General features: G+C 25.6%; 1 protein-coding gene across 2 annotated transcripts in view; it reads right to left on the reverse strand.

The window, feature by feature from the left end:
• Positions 1 to 17,150, reverse strand: part of LOC129960598 (alpha-N-acetylglucosaminidase-like) — a 159,079-nt gene that overhangs the window by 114,825 nt on the left and 27,104 nt on the right. For both annotated transcript variants that reach the window (XM_056074100.1, XM_056074101.1), the window contains exon 3: positions 6,759 to 6,798. In XM_056074100.1, the coding sequence (XP_055930075.1) occupies positions 6,759 to 6,798 (40 nt within the window). The remainder of the gene's footprint in view (positions 1 to 6,758; positions 6,799 to 17,150) is intronic.

Genomic DNA, 17,150 nt, shown 5'->3' on the forward strand with positions numbered 1-17,150 from the left:
ACAATTTCTCCTGCTATTAAAATCATTGTTGTATTCACTTGTAAACTTAAAGATTAGAAAAAAAAAATTTAAATATTTTTTAATTAGATGAAATTTTTTGAAAGCAAAAGAATATTTTGTTCCCTTAATGATAGCTGAAAATAATCTTATATTTCAAATAAATTAATTTTTAAGGAAGCTTTGGTGAAAAAATGATAAAACTTTCCTGATCAAGGCATATTATTTTAAATTTATATCTAACAGGTTGTTTTATAAAAGGGAATAGCCAGAGAAACAATAATTATTGAAAAAAAATCCTTTTTATCAAATTTCTGAACTTTCTTTATAATTAATTGCTGGAATCTTATATTTAAGATCTTTTTATTCTTTGTGAATATTTGTTTATCTATAGAAACTTTTTCATGCTGATTTGAAATTAATTTCCATATTTTTTCTTCTTTATCTTAATTATTTTTTATTAATTTTATCTTAATTATTTTATCACAAAGAAAAAAAAAGCAACGTTAATTATAAAAAAGTCAGAGCTATGTTGTTTGTTATATCATCAAATTTATAGCATCAATAGTCTATATATTAAATATCATCCTGGGATAATTTTCCACCAATTTCCTCCGATTCATATTATTCTGTTTGAAATTGTGAAATATTTTTGATTTTATTTATCATGATTTCTTATTCATTATGCCTATTTCAGATAAGTGAATTATTAATAGAAAATTGAAATAAAATTACAAATTTAATGATTTGGGTGTTAACTATCCGCAATGATGAAGCATGTAGCAATTATTTTTCTAATTCATCATTTTAAGTGAAGACAAACCCTTCGAGTTTTAGATTGATTGTTATAATGTACTTATAAAATTCTGAATTAGAGAAAATTTAAAAGATTTACAAAATTAATGAAGTTAAATGAATTAAAAGAGAATTTTGTTTATCTGTTGATAAAATATTTTTATATTTTAGATAAATTTTCCTTTAATCACGATTTTTTAATTAATTGATAAAACTTTCGTGATTAAGATACATTAATTTTAATTTAGATTCAATAGGCTTTTTTATGAAATGAAATACCTGAATGAAGAAAATCAATAAAAACATTTATTTTCTATAAAGAAAATAATTATATTTTGAAATCTTTTTTCATTTTTAGAGTCTATTTCTTCTTTTTAATTGTTTATTTATTTTATGAAACAGTTTCATATTTAATTTGCCTTACTTTTACAGTTTTTATCTTGATTATTATTTTTTGAGAATATTTTGTCAGAAAGAGAAAAAGCAATATCCAATATATCTCAGTTGCAATATCTATTATATATTAATATTTTTTCTAATATCCTAAATAATGAAATGTTAGCTACATTGGGACCTAGATTTTGATACATTTAATTGTTATATTTTGCTTTAAATGAACATTATGCTCAGGTTTGCCATGCTGAAGTCATCAACACTTTCATAGAAAGAAAATCGTTAAATTAGATCTATTTTTATCCAATATTTTCCACTTTCATTAAAAATATGTTTATCAAATTTATTTGAAATTCTATATTGAAGCAAAATATTGTCTCCATTTTGATAATATCTGCTATTTGATTTAAGTATCTGGCCAATTTTTGAAGCATTTGTGAGTTTTCAATAATACTAACAAAAATAATTTCTTTTATTAATCATCATTCCATTGAGAATTTTCATAATTTTAGGTCATAATTTTTTATTTTATGTTTTCAATAATAAAACGGTGAAAATGGTCAGATTATCAGATTTTTATCGGAGCTATCTTTAAAAAATTTATGCCTTAATTTACATTCTGTAGAAATAATTATTTTATTTATTTATTTTTTATTTATACTTATTCAAGTTTTTCCATATTTGAATTCTTTCGCAAATTTACCTAGACAATATTTCATTACAGGTTTTTGATAGTTTCACGCTGTTTGACTCTTGTTCCAGACATAGAGTGTCATCTATTTGCAAAGTCTACTAAAGGACTAGGATAAAGGTTTGTATAACTTAGATATTACACTTTTGATTTTTATTCTTGTATAAAAATAAGTTTAAGTTATTTAAGTTGAGCTGTTAAGTGTGAAATACTTTCTTTTTTGGAAGTCAGGAAGTCATACAATTCTTCCATGTGGATTTAATTGCTGAAAAGCAATTCCATTCTAATATTATTCGGTTCCGACAATGTCTGTCCTGAATAATCCATTTGACCGACTAGTTTTGAATTTTCGCATTTTAAATATGTGAAAGCACAGCGTGAAAACAGTCAACTTTTTGATGGATTTGTTTCTAAATTTGAAAGGTATTTACGTTTTGGAGCTGAATGCATTCATCTAACTTTCTTTATTTTGTAGTTATCTCGTTAACTTATATTTAGACAGATTTTTTCCAGAATGTATTTTGTTCAATATTCGATAGAAATCTGTAAATTTGGTTAAAAAACCATATACCAAATTTCATTCGTGTAGCTGAAAACTTTTTTGATTTATCAGGTTCCTAAACACTGTAATGACTGTTGATTTATAATTATTATCATTAACTGTTGAAATTTCATTGGCAAACTATGATCATATAAAAGATATTTGGATCCAGTGTCATGAGTCAATTTGTGGCATTTCACGAAACATCGATATAAATAACTTTTATGCATTCAAGGTTTGTGGAAAATTTCTCAAGAATCAATTAAAAGATCGAAGTTTTTATATTTTAAGACATTCATTAAAATCTATTTGACAACGATTAATACAGAATTTATTATATTTCTCTTTTATAAGAATAAGAATCCACATCCTTTTGATTTCTTTCAGACAAGTTATAATTCTTAGTAATTTTTTATTTATTTTGTACGTTATTTTCCCGATATTTGTTTATTATTAATATTCCATGATATATAAGAAATAAAATACGTTTGCACGTATTAGAGCAGGTAAATATTTTCATTTATAATCTTTATCTACAATAAAAGAAAATACATTTCAGTATCACAGAATGACAGTAACTTCCTGATAAAAAAACCCGATATTTTTAACAAATTCATATGGTGCAGTATGAAAAGATAATAATTGGTAATATTAGAATGATAGGTTTTTTAGAGATTTGTTCTTTATTTCACAGAATTTTTTTCTTTAATTAAACGAATATTTGAACAAACAATACCCAATAAAAGGGGGCATTCATTTATAACTGAGGGCTCTTTCATTACATTTCTCTCATTTCTTCTTCAAACAAGAAAGTAATAAAATCTTAGTAGCTGTGTGCCAAACTTTCATCAGTAGAATGCAGAATTGAAAAGAAAATTTTAAAATATTGGTATTTATTTTATGAAAAACGAATTATAAAGGCTGAAATTTATGGAAAAGTTAAAAATAACGTGTTACTTATAATATTATTTAGAAAACATTCTTCCAGTATTAAAAATTTGGTACTCTACTTATTTAGCCAAAGCATATTTCAAAAGCTTTATGTTATCCTAATTTTCTTCTCTTTAATGAGGAAAAAAATATGAATATAAATAACTTTCAATTTTACCCAATTCGATCAATCTAAAAAAAAAATGATTTCAAGCTTTATATCCAGTTGTTAGTGATAAACATAAACTTCTTTTGGAATTTGTAGTTCTCGTGCTGATAAATTACAATTCTTGTGAGTAAAACTGATGCCAATAATTCAGTTATCAGTTCAGAATTCAGTTCAGAAGCCAATAATTATCATGCAATTGCTTACTCCATTTTTCATAATAAGATTCATTAGAAGTGGAGTGTATTCTCTACCGCTAACAAAATTGCATTCAATCTGACTTAAAAAGTTTTGTTTTTAAAGAAATTTCCCAGGTAAAGTTTGAAAAAGATTTTTGAACCAGAAGTCGCTTATTTTTATTCAATTACCCACGAAAGGAAATAAGATGATAACAGAGCATTTCATAAAACGAGACATGCTGACCTAAGATTAAGTAAATACTTGCTAAGCAAGAGATATTTGAATTAAAAATGCATTCCACTCGCATAAATTGATTTGCAAAATGATCTTCTAGAAAAATGCATGATGGCTATTGAAAATATTAATCGCCTCAGACTTATTTTCATTTTACACAAAACACAGATGTTTTTTGTTTTTTTTAAGTTACCCGTTATTTTAAAGATTCGAATGAAGTAAAGGGAAATAACTATGACTATCTGAGAATTACTGGGCTTACTTCAGAAAAATGAAAAATATTTAAATGGTTGACAGGATACTTTACTTAGTTACATTTTTTTGTATTATTTACGCATTTATGGTGGTTGATGAAATATATAAATAGTTTGTGCATATTAAAAACTCGGTAATTAGGATATTCGTTATACATTTCTCGTTGTTGGCAATTAAATAAATTTATACATGCTTTAAGAATCTTTTATTGCATAATTAACGACTATTTTCACTAACAAGCTGATATTTGTTGCTTTCAGACTTCAAAAAGATGAAGCGGATGAATTTTCCATGGGGAACCGAGGAGGTAAGTTTTAGTTATTTCATTTCTTTATGCATATTTCAGCAATAATGCTGTGAGTTCGATTAAAAGACATCCGACTACGTTGTAAATGCTATCTGACTATGCTTTTTTCAGAAAAATGTGAATTTTTTTTTATTATTTGAAAATAACGTCCAAACTTCATAGATTTTAAAACAGACTTTGTTTTTAATATATGTATGATAGAACTCTAGATAGGAGCTTTCAATAATACACAAAAAATAAAAATGTATTCAGAAACATTGGTCTTTTCAACCGAAAATGAGTGATTTATTTTATTTTTACTGTAAAATTCTCCAAAATAATATCTGATATGCTTATATTAACTCTCTACCTACTCAGCCGTAGTTTGCTAATTGTTGGCATTTCTGTTTAAAGCGGCATAAAAACTAGATTTGTTTCCAGCGCTTTTGGATGAACTAATTGACAACTAGAATATCTAAACGCATTTTCTGAAGAATGAATATTTCACTGTAATTGACTCACGGAAAACATGATAACTCAAGATCAATTCAATAAGATTTCAGGAAATATGGTATGCATGTATCCAAACTTTTTGAGGGTGTGATAGATGGCGTATTTTCAGATAGCTTCATTTAGACATGTTTTGCATACACTTTAAGTTCAAAACATAGACACATTTTGACAAAAAAAATCATTAACGGCAACTTCAGATGCTCATAAAATTGTTATTTATTAAAATATTTTTTGTATGGTTTGTTACATTTTATGTAGTTTGAGTTATATATAGATGAAATAAAAATTAAATATTTCCATTATTTTTTAACTTACTCTAATTTTCCTAAGATTGAAAATTCTGCTAAATTTTCTTTAAATAAGTAGTTTTTCAAAACCTAAAGGCAATGAGTGTATTTATTTGATCTTTCAAGTCTTTTTTAACTATTTAATACAATAAAAAAGTGTTTAGTCGGATACCTTAACAGGACGGTGAATTTTGTAATTTACAAAAAATGAACAAATTACTAATTTCTAAAATTTTATCTCTAAATTTTTTGCATATGCATTATAAATTTTTTTTTACTGAATTTGATGAACATTTCAATAATTTTTTGCTATCCTCATCTGTAAATGTCAGTTTTTTTATATATTTCAGCGCCTTATTTGATGAAACTTTTTAATTAGAGGTATAATTGAAATAGTTAAATAAATAAAGCCTTGTTCCATTTTTTATGTTAACCTGTGTGCTAATTCAGATAGTTTAATACTTCATTCTTTCTGCAGTGTGATTTTCGAGAAATTAATGTTGTCAGACACTATAATGGGAAAGAATTTCTTTTTTTTTTCAATGGGTGATATCAACGTTGCATCTTCTTATAAATTTTGTTTATTTATTGGCAATATTTTTCAACTTCAATAGCTTCAACAGTTTTTAGACTATTGTAGTAGATAATTCCTTTTGCTGAGTACCAAACTTTCTCCTTAATCTTCTTTGGGTGCTATTTTGGGACGTGTCTTATATATATATATATATATATATATATATTCGTTTGTCTGCACACTGCACAGAGCACTGCATTTAGTTAGTGCATAGAAACTATTTTTCATTGTACATGCAGCTACGTTGATATATGGGTCATTTCTGTCATTTACTAGAGGTACATAAAACACCTCAAAACAAGGAATTTTTTTGTTTGACTCCTACAGCAATATTGTTTTAATTTTTTTAAATTTTTATTTTCGTTATTATTTTAAAAGTCCGAAATAATGTAGAAAAATACTCATAACGAAACCACTAGCATATAGAATTTAATGGCAGATCCTACACTTTGATGTGATGTGTAACAACAATAGACTCAAGCGAATTAATTTTTTAAAATTGCTGTCAAAATCTGCAGGGAGAAAAATTGCAGTTATTTTTGCACCAACTAATAACCACGCATTACTGTTTTCTCAAATACTAAGTAAAATAATGTGCATTTATATAGAATATTTGAATTTATGGTATTGGGAGTCAATATTTATGCAAGTTTATTCGCTTTTCATTTCAATAGTTTAACTTTAGGAAAGCATTTTCATCCAAATAGTTTCGAGTGGCTTTCAAATCCATTAGAGAAGTACTGTATACTTTCGTCACTTTTATTTAACACCCACTAACCATAGATTCCAATAATCAATTTGAGTTTTTAACCAGAACTCGAATCCAATATCAGCTCTTTTTATCATTACGTCATACATAGCAGAATGTGAATAAAAAATAATAAATAATGTTTAACATGCAATTTATATTTCTTACCTGTTAATACTACTGTGATGTGCAAAAAGATGGCAACAACCTGCAAAAAAATTGAATAGTATTTAGCTGAAATATATTAATTTATAGTTTAATTTTTTAATTAATTAATAAATGATAATTTATGATTTTCTTGTCATTTTTTTTCTTTTTTCTTATTAAAAAAATGATGCATATAATTATTTAATCGTATAATCAGTAAATTTATTGCCTTGACCTTAATGAAGTTTAATAAATGCATTTGTTTAATGCAAAAGATTGGTCTTTTAATTCAAGTTTCAATTACAAAACTTAAAATATTGATATTAATAATAGCAAGCATCCTTAAGTTAGCAAGAACATAGTCTTTTTTTTCAACATTTTCTTCATAATCGTGTATTGTTCACTAAATAATTTTTTTTTGTTTAAAAATGTCCTTTTTTTGTATGACTTCGGCACACTGTATTAATACAATACTTAAAAATTCTTTTTAGTTTATTAAGAACTGATTTTATTTTCTACTCAGACTCTTTTTCTTATTGACTAATTCTTTTTATTCTCTTGTTATTGACTAATTGCTAATCATTCGCAGTTGAAAATGTTTACTTTTAAAAATTTGTAGGATAAAGCATGAATTTTATCCTTCTAATTTTTTTCAAATTATTGTCATCATCTTTTACTTCAAGTTGGACTGAAAATAATAATGACCGATAATGTATTTGACGTAACAGATTCTAGTATCAAATTAAGTATTAAATCTTGATGCAATTTGTTTTATAAATGCGGATTGTATGACAAATTTTCCCTTTATATGCTCGATTCCATCATTCTAGTTCCTAACAATTAGATTCCATTGTAGAATTAATTTGTAATAGGTACCAGATTTATAAGAAAGAAATTTATTGAAAAAACGAAATTTTTTTAAAAAAAAACTATAAATAATTAATACATTATTCTTTTCATACTTCTGCTTTCCTTTAAAATCATAATTTAATAATTTTAAAATCCGACGCTGTATAAATATTTTTAAGAAAGAAAAAAATGCTAAGCAAAGTGAGTTCTTTTAAAATCTGGACTAAAACGTATAAGTATTTAAAATTAATTATATTTTATATCAGAAAATGTTTTAGAGAATTATTATTATGCTTATTAAGGAAACACATTTCCTAAAAATTGGTCTAAACGCAGTTTTCTTTAATTAATGTTATTTCCTTATGTCGGAATGTGAAAGTTTTGTCTTTAATATTTCACTAGTATTTCATTTTTTTTTTACTATAACAACTATATTTTTTTACTATAACAACTATATTTTTTTACTATAACTTACTATTTGCATAATTTTTCGTAATATATTTTACTGAATCTAGAAATGCAGATATAACGATATTCATATTGAAAAAAGTAGTAAGTAATTCTAAAACGTGATTAAAAAATTAAATTCCAAAAAAAAAAAGCAATTTAAAACGCCCCCTCCCTTTTTCTTTTTTCTCAAGGTTATTTTATTTGAATGTAACATTGCAATACTATCAAAATGTTTTCAATAATACTTAAAACATAAAAATGCTTTGTTAACATATTGCATCATCTTAATATTAATGACAATATTTTATTCTTGTGTAAACGACTAAAACTGTTTTTTATACAAACATATAGTATTGTACAAGAAAATCATAAACAAATTTATTATAAAATATGTGAAAAGAAAATGTTGATCAATATGATTGACAATATCTGAGAAAAATGACAATATCTGAGAAAAATTCTTCTTGCTTGAAAAATGCTTGAGCTTATTCCATAAAGATTAACGTAAAAGTTATAGTGAAACAAATTTAGAAAAAGAAAAGGCATGTAAATCCCTTGTTGGTTTCATTTTTAAACATATTTTAATGTAAAGAAATATTACTTTTCTTCGTTATAATTTGAAGAGTAAGGAAAAATATCATTGTTAGAATGCTGTTTTAACCACTAAATATATATCATAATTTAATAAGGAAATTATATATCCGTTTTATCAAAAAATTTAAGTTGAAAATTTTGTAGCTTTTTTATAGGAGACTATTAAATGCATTATAAAATGATTATTTGGCATCTGAAGAAGGTACAAGTTATAGAAAAATCTATCCATGAAAAAAATTTTTTATACATCTTTTAAATCAGAAAGCATGCTTTGAGGCGAATGTCGAATTGTTTAAATTCAACTGCTCTGAAAGCAAAATTATAAGAGATAAACTGTTCAATATGATAAAAGAAAATACTCAACTTAAATTAGTGATTAATATTTCAATGTGAGATAAAATACTTAAAGATTGAAATGTGGGTGGAAAAAAATATGTTTACTCAAATCTATTAATACACTAAGTCATTTTTATGCAATAGAAAAAAATAAAAAAGTACTGGTGAGCAATTTTATATATCTGAATCCGTTTGATATTAAAAATTAAATGTATTAATTACGTTTTACTTAAAAAATAACGAGAAGAAGAGTTTTAATCTCTTTTATGTAGCTTCAAAAAATTCTTCATATTTTTATAATGATGAGAAAATATACTTTACAAGAAATGCTCAATAAACAACATAAAAACTCTTCGTATTAGTTTACAAAAGAAATATTTATCTAAATATGCTTTCCCCATCTTTCTGAGATGCTATTACTTAAACATACTAAAAGCGTTGATCATAAGCTGAAAAAAAACGCTATTAAATCGGATGATACAAGAGAAAAGATGAATGCGAAACTTATATATACATACGCAATAATAATGTATACCGCTTCGATCAAAATAAACCATTTCACAAGCACGCACTTGATGGCATTTACCGAGCTATCTATAGTAGAAACATCATTCGCTAGGTCGTATATTCCATTGAAAGCTGAAGTGGATATCAAATCATGATTCAATCCGCGTTTTATGGATGAATGGTAACAACTTCCACTTAAGTGGAAAACAATAAATTTAAAGCAACACATTTTTACGTATCTGAGTTCAAGGACTATCTAACAATCTGCTGGTTATTTCTATGATAAGATTTAAAATTATTTGTAATGAATTAAGAGAATGAATCTTAAAAATACTAGTGTAAAGCTCTATTTTTACTTTAGAATGAATAGCAAAAAGATTTTTCGGGGATTTTTTTAAAACTCGGTAGATCATTGTTGATAGAAATTAGGGAAATGCTAGAAATTTAGCTAACTAAAACTTTTCATTATCTGAATTTGAATTCTGAAGCATATCCTTCGCACTTTAAAGATTTAAAATGTAATATTTTTTTGTTAATTTCAAAAGCAGATGGCCCGCTTTTCTTAATAAAGAGGAGCCATATAGATTGTTTTGTGGTAATATGAATTATGCATTAAAAATATCTAAATAGTTTTGATACTCAATAGAGAATAAAGGATTTAGTTTATATTATATTAAATTAAAACATTTAATAAAACAAATATATTAAATAAAAACCTTTTTTTAAATATTTGTATAAGTTAAAAATTATTTTTTTAAAACTAATAATTATCTAAAATTATTATTTTTTTATTTTAATTATGTTCTTTTTTAAGCATTTGATTTATTATAAATTTTATGGAGCTTCGAAATCATTTTTTTCTGACGTTCACAACCAGATTGCATCCACGCATATGGAATCTAAATTTAATATAATAATTGGTGATAACATTTTATTTATCTCACAGTAAAATAAAGAAGTGTTATAAGAGTGAAAAAGTATGAAAAGACAAGACTCCCAGATATGAATTTCTATTGATTTTCGTGTAAAAATAATATACTAAATATATAATATACTACTCTCGCTTGTTCCGCTTTTCAGTTACGTATTAACACACAAACAGATAGGTGGTCGTAAATCCAAAAAATTTTCTTTCGAACTCACGAATTTCTAAACCGTGATTATTTGCAATACTCCTCACACTGAATTTTTGATTATACCAATACTATCTCTTTATATACTAAGTGTACGAGAAAGTAGCATGACAAAAGATCTTTTTATATACCAATTATACGAGGAAGTAGCATGGCAAAAGATCTTTTTATATCAATAGATAGAAGAAGATCTTTTTATATCAATAGATGAAAGATATTGAAGTAGCATGCAAAGGATATTTTTATATACTAAGTATACGAGGAAGTAGCATGGCAAAAGATTAACGAAAAAAAAAATGATATCGATCAGAAATTAATTTCGGTTTGTGTGGAGATTGTACTAATGAAATTAACTGGTAAAAATAATCTTAACATTTTTGATTTCGTCTGATGCTTTTAATTACCCGTTATCATAACTTTCTTTGAAGACTTACATTGTGTAGTTAGAAACATGCAATTCTAACTCATTGAAAGAAGACAAAAATTACAGAAACTCGTTTAAGAGGAAACGATTTAACGAAGTAAAAGTTAATGTGTATTTAAACGTTGTTAACATCGTTTCTGCATTCCCTTGTTGATTCCCAAATAAGAGAAGGCAAATATTGTTGTTGACTCAATTATGGAGAAGAAATGGCTGGAATGTTATAAAGAAATTTGTAGTCATCCGTTAGGAAAACGATTCAAATCATTTGAAGTCCAAATATATTCACTCAGAATTTAAAAAAAAACTCAGATAGTCGAAACATGTCGCTAATTTTCAATGAATTACTTCGTTTCGGTTTAGCTTTTCCCCATTGGATGCTTTATTCGTACGTAATCTTCATTCTTTCTAAGCGGCAATCGAAATTTACGCAAGGGGATTTTCCAAGCTCTTATTCTATTTCACAAAATGAATATCTGAGGAGAGAAGAGCTCTGATTTGTGATAAGTAAAAACCTATTTTTTTTTTCAAATGTTTTAGCATTTACTGGTTTGGATGATGTAAGAATTGTGATATTAATCTCATATGGACAATTCGTTGCTAATTCCAGGTAAATGTCCTTAAAATCTCAAATGCAAAAAAGTTTCTTGAAATACTAAATATTTACGAAATACATGTTGAACGGTCGAACTCATATTTTCTTATTTTTAAATTAAATTTTTTCCTATATATTTCTATAAGAAATATTTTTAAACGGTAATGTTTTCCTATAACTTTAAAGTAAAAGTAAATTTACTCCTTCTGGAGGTTATAAATATGTGTATAATTGTGGAATATTTTTCTGACATTGACTGCTTATTATTTTCATTTATTTTCTGAAAGAATAATTACTTTGAATTGATAACTTTTCTCGCTCCATTCATAACTTCCTCACAGCATAGACCATTATTTAATAAATTTTGAGCATATTAATCATTCCAGTAAGTTTGTGAAAGTATTTCATTTAAAAGTATTATAATAGTTACTTCCATTACTGGATGAAAATTAGAATTGTTAAAGATAATTTCGCTTTGGGGATATAAATTTATAACTCATATTTTGCTGCAAAACTGGGAGTTAATATTTTGATAGAATTTTTGAAGTATTACTCAATTTTATCCCTTTGAACCTTATCTATTTCGTTCGAATATTGAAATTAATATGAAGAGCAAATTTTTGTTCCTTATACTTAAATTTTTTCTAATGTGCACCTTAAAACTTTATAAATATAAAGTACGATCAATATTGAAGTCAATATCAATATTGATTAATATAAAATAAATGGAATAACCCACTTTTTTGGTAAATACTGCATGCCAGCATCAATCTGTATTTTTAATATTTTTGATAAAAATTTATTTTATTTCTTTCTGCCATAAGAAAAACAGTTTATTTTTAATAAAACATTTTTTATATTTTCTGTTATGATATTCGACGAGCAAATAGTTTGACAGTTTGAGAAGGATTGCACAAAATATGTTGAACTCCACAAGTTATTCCTCCCCATTTTTTGTGTTTAACTTAATATCAAATATTTTAAAAATCATAAAATTTAATCGAATTGATTGTAATTCAATTTTTAATTGAATTTTACATTTTTTATTATTTTGAGATTAAATTATTACATTTTTGAGAGCAGTTCATTTACTTTTGAAGTTATACATTGATCTGAGTTTTTACTCTGAGTTTGTATCGTTGTTTTCCTAATATATAATTTTATGAAGAAAAATAAAATTTTAAAACTATGATATTCAAATAGGATTATGAAGACAATACGCGAAAAGAAAACAAGCAAATTAAAGTGTATAAAGTTAATAAAGAAAGAATATGAATGATACAAGATGTAAAATATTAAAAAGAGTAAAAAGAAAATCAAAAGACTTTATTCTTGGTTTTTCAGCAATATAATTTCTCCTACATTAACATGTTGATTGCTGTGTCACTCACCTATGATTCATACGAATATAATTAGCTGATTTCTTCTCTTCTACAATTAATAGATGGTAAAGAATATATTATCTAGTTAAATAGATAGTCCGAATCACAGGTTTAAACCAAGGTAACGAACGTCTGAAAATAAGGTGAAACAAATTTACTTTTCTGCACTAAATATTGTCAACTGATTGAATTTAGAACGTAATTATTTATTTCATTTAAAATTCAGTTATTTTTATATATAAGAATTTTCATTTTTGAAGAGAAAAATGAGCAACTGCGTTATTTTTAGATCGCTCATTGAGTAGGTCGTTGAATATAAATCTATCTTACCTTCAATTTTTTTCGTAAGTAAATTATTTATACAGGTCCCCCCCCTTTTTTTTGCGGAAAGAAAAAATGAAGACAATGTATTAACAACAAAATCATACTTCTTCCCATTTAACTAACTGAGAATAATGAAAACTGACGATCTGGGACAGAAAACTGTCCGAAAAATCGTGAATATGGAAAATATTAAAAGTAGGATAATAGAATGTAACTATGCTATAAAGTATAAATACAAAATATTTATTATGCATATGTCATTTGTTTTAAAATATTCCTGAAAAAACTATTTACTGCCTATGTGACTTAAAATTTATATTACAGTTCGATAGTTCGATTATTATTAATTTATATTATATAATATATGCAGCACAATATTCATCATCACAAATGTAATTTTTAAATTTCTTTTTATTATTCAAAAATTATGCAAACATTTAATGTATTTTTTATTTGAAAATAACTGAGAAAGAATAGCTAATGTAGTTAATTCAGTTATTATTTTTTGAACAAATTCAGCGATGTACATTTTTACACATTGTGTCACGTTTCCATTCAAGTCGGCATTCCTCAATGTTTCGTTTTTAATAGGTAATGATCAAGATATATTCTTCAATGCAACGTAAAAAAAAATTATTGTACCCTCCGAATTTCATCTTTAGTTTTAAGAGAAAAAATTTAAGCAAAATCGTCCGCCGTTTGTTGACGAAGTACAACAGAGAGTAACTTGAAGACGTTCAAAAACTCGTATGACGTCATCCATTGGTGGCAATTTTCCATACTGTCAAGTTAACATGCCTTATACTATAGAACATCAAGCTGCTATGTACTTAGATCAACAATTGTTAAAAAAAATCGTGAAATCAAACCAAATTAACTTCTTGCATTCTCAAGCTCACAAAAATTTAGACAAAGAATAAAAAATAATAATAAATAGTAGTTTTTAAGGCAATGATCACATAAATGCTTTTTGAAACTTGGCGTATTTCAAAATAGAAAGTTATAAGTTTGCATATTTAATCATTTAGAAAATATCACGATTTCGAAAAATGCTGTTGTTTACTTATTTTAAGTATAATCGATATTTTCTCTTCGGATAATGGGTAATAATTCTCATGATTTTTATTTTTCTCTGTGAACTAATTTTCATAAAATGCATAAGAAATCAATTTTCTAAAACTAAACTAATGAAAATAAAGTTATTTCTTTCATATTTTTATTAATATAGATGCTTTAAAAATTATTATTATTATTACTATTTAGCTACGAAAAAATACTTCCAGTGTCACATTATATTTTAAAAGATATTGCGAAATGGGTACATGTACCATATATTTATCAATTAAGCTGTATAATTTAACAAGTAATTAGTTTCAAACAGTTTCATATACTATTTTAAAATGAAAAATCCACCAAATATGTTGATATATTATGATAAAATATAAGAGAATAATTATAATTAATAGAAATATTGAAACCCAGAATCAATTTGTGATGCTGTAAAATCGGTAACTATTTTCCTCAGTTTCTATATAGCGAAATTAAAATGTCAGTTCACCAGCAATTTTTCATGCTTTGGGCTGGATAATTCATCTTCGAACTTATTTGAGATTTTCCCTGCCTTACAGACTGTTTATCCTAGAGCTGTTAAACTTCGCACGTATATTCTTTGGATTGTGAGAATGTGTATTTGGAGCAATTTTTGAAATTTTAATTAGAATAAATTTAAAATTTAGTTAATTAAAAATTAAATGAAATCTTGTATATCTTGTATATTTTTTTTCTATTCTTAATCTTTTTTAATTCTTCTTTAACATCTTTTTTATTCAATAATTGGTTACAGTTTTTCTTCTAGAGATCTTAGCGTTGAATTATCCATCACAATTAAACAGTTTCTTTACAATTTAGGTATTAATTTGAATTTAAACCATGATTCAAAATGGTTACTATACATTCTTTTAGAACCATTATTCCATACTATCCAATCTTTCAAAACCTAAAATGGTTCTATCCATTTTAGGTACAAAAATTACTCTATTTTTTTATGCTAAAACTTAGTAAACAAATCCTCTGTCACTTTTCATACCTCACTCCTAAAAAGTATAACTATTATTCTTCCTCCTATTCCACTTGATGATTTTAATACTGGGGAAAGACCTTCACGTGGAGCATCAATACAGGATGTTAATGCGTTATCTTGCCAAACTTTTATGCTAAATATACCAACATTTGTGCATGTCTCGTCCAAATAATAATTTTCTTTTGTAAGGAAACTGTTTAATTGTGGTGGATAATTCAATGCTAAGATCTCTAGAAAAACTGTAACAAATCATTGAATAAAAAAGATGTTAAAGAAGAATTAAAAAATATTAAGAATAGAAAAAAAATATACAACAAAAAAAGTGCTAATAATATTTAATATTATAAAGTGCTAAAAATATTTTTGATCATGTCTCGTCCAAATAATAATTTTCTTCTTTTCCTTATGTTATATTATAACCATAAGATAATTTCTTCTATATGTTAGCATTTTATCTCTTTCAATTAAAGCAGATTAGAGCTTTCTCTTCCTAAATGAAAAGTCTAAGTCATTTAAAAGATGACATAATGTCTTTTAGATAAACGTCTATTTTCTGTCGTCTGTCTTTTAGATAACCTTCTAATAATCGAAGAGTTTCTGAATCATTACTTAGGTTTTCAATTTTTTTAACAGCAGGAATCTTATTTTTTTGTATAGCAAATACACTTTTACGAAAAAGAATGAACTTGATATTTTTAGAGTAAAATTGTCGTTTTTATTTAGGCGAATTCATTTGCCAACAGCATTTGACATTTTTTTCCCAAGAGTCAGGAAAGTAGCATGATTCATTTCTTTTTCGATACTAAACAGCATACTTTAAGAAATTTTAGTTAATCCTGCTGTCCTTCCGACAATAAAATATATTTTACAGCTGGAGTTTCTTCTTTAGATTGAGTAAAAGTATTTAGCACATTTTTTTTCAGGCAACTCTGCAGTGCTTTACTTTTTTATTCTTTAGGATAGATTCCGTGCTTGTTTAATATTGTACGGCTTTGCATTTTTGACTTTTTCCATAATGACTTAAAATATTAATGCCAATTCATCTAGACTCGCAAGTTGTTTGATAAATTTCTGAAAAAAAAAAGTCTGACTATGAATATAGGGGATATATAAAGAAGTAAAACTTCTACAGCCTCAAAAATCCGAAGTAATTTTTTGTTCATGGAAAAAGATGGAATCGTTTCTTCCATTGGCGACATTTAAATTGGGAAATCGATGCCCATCAGCTGTCAATAATCAAAGGACAGTAATTGAAAATCATTTTCGGTTTGAAGAAAGAGATTTAAGAAAAAAAGAAACTGACTTCGCATTTGAAGCTCTTTGAATATAAAATAAGTTTTATCACCATTCAATTAACACACAGCAAAGAACAGAAATAGAAAAACATCGATCGAAATATTAGCAATAAGTTTTCTGATTTTTTTTATTCACAAATGTACTAGTTCATATTTGTGAAGGATGAATTTTTTTGATATAAAGGTGGCATTTTAAAATAAAGATGAGTGTGACATTTTAAATTCCTTAAGAGAGATGAATTTCCCTGCCTATTTTTTAAAAATATATCTTGCGTAAAGCATATAAATTCATCCAAATATAAAATTATTTGGAATGTCTAACAGAAAAACTTAAAAGTTGACATAAGATATGAAGGAATATGTTTTTTCTTATTATCAACAATATAATTTGCAGTGTGGTGCAGAAAGTTGAATTAATTTTAGCCTTTAATTAAATGCCATCTTATT

The sequence above is a fragment of the Argiope bruennichi genome, chromosome X2 (genome assembly GCF_947563725.1).
Source record: "Argiope bruennichi chromosome X2, qqArgBrue1.1, whole genome shotgun sequence".
Taxonomy (NCBI): Eukaryota; Metazoa; Arthropoda; class Arachnida; order Araneae; family Araneidae; genus Argiope; species Argiope bruennichi.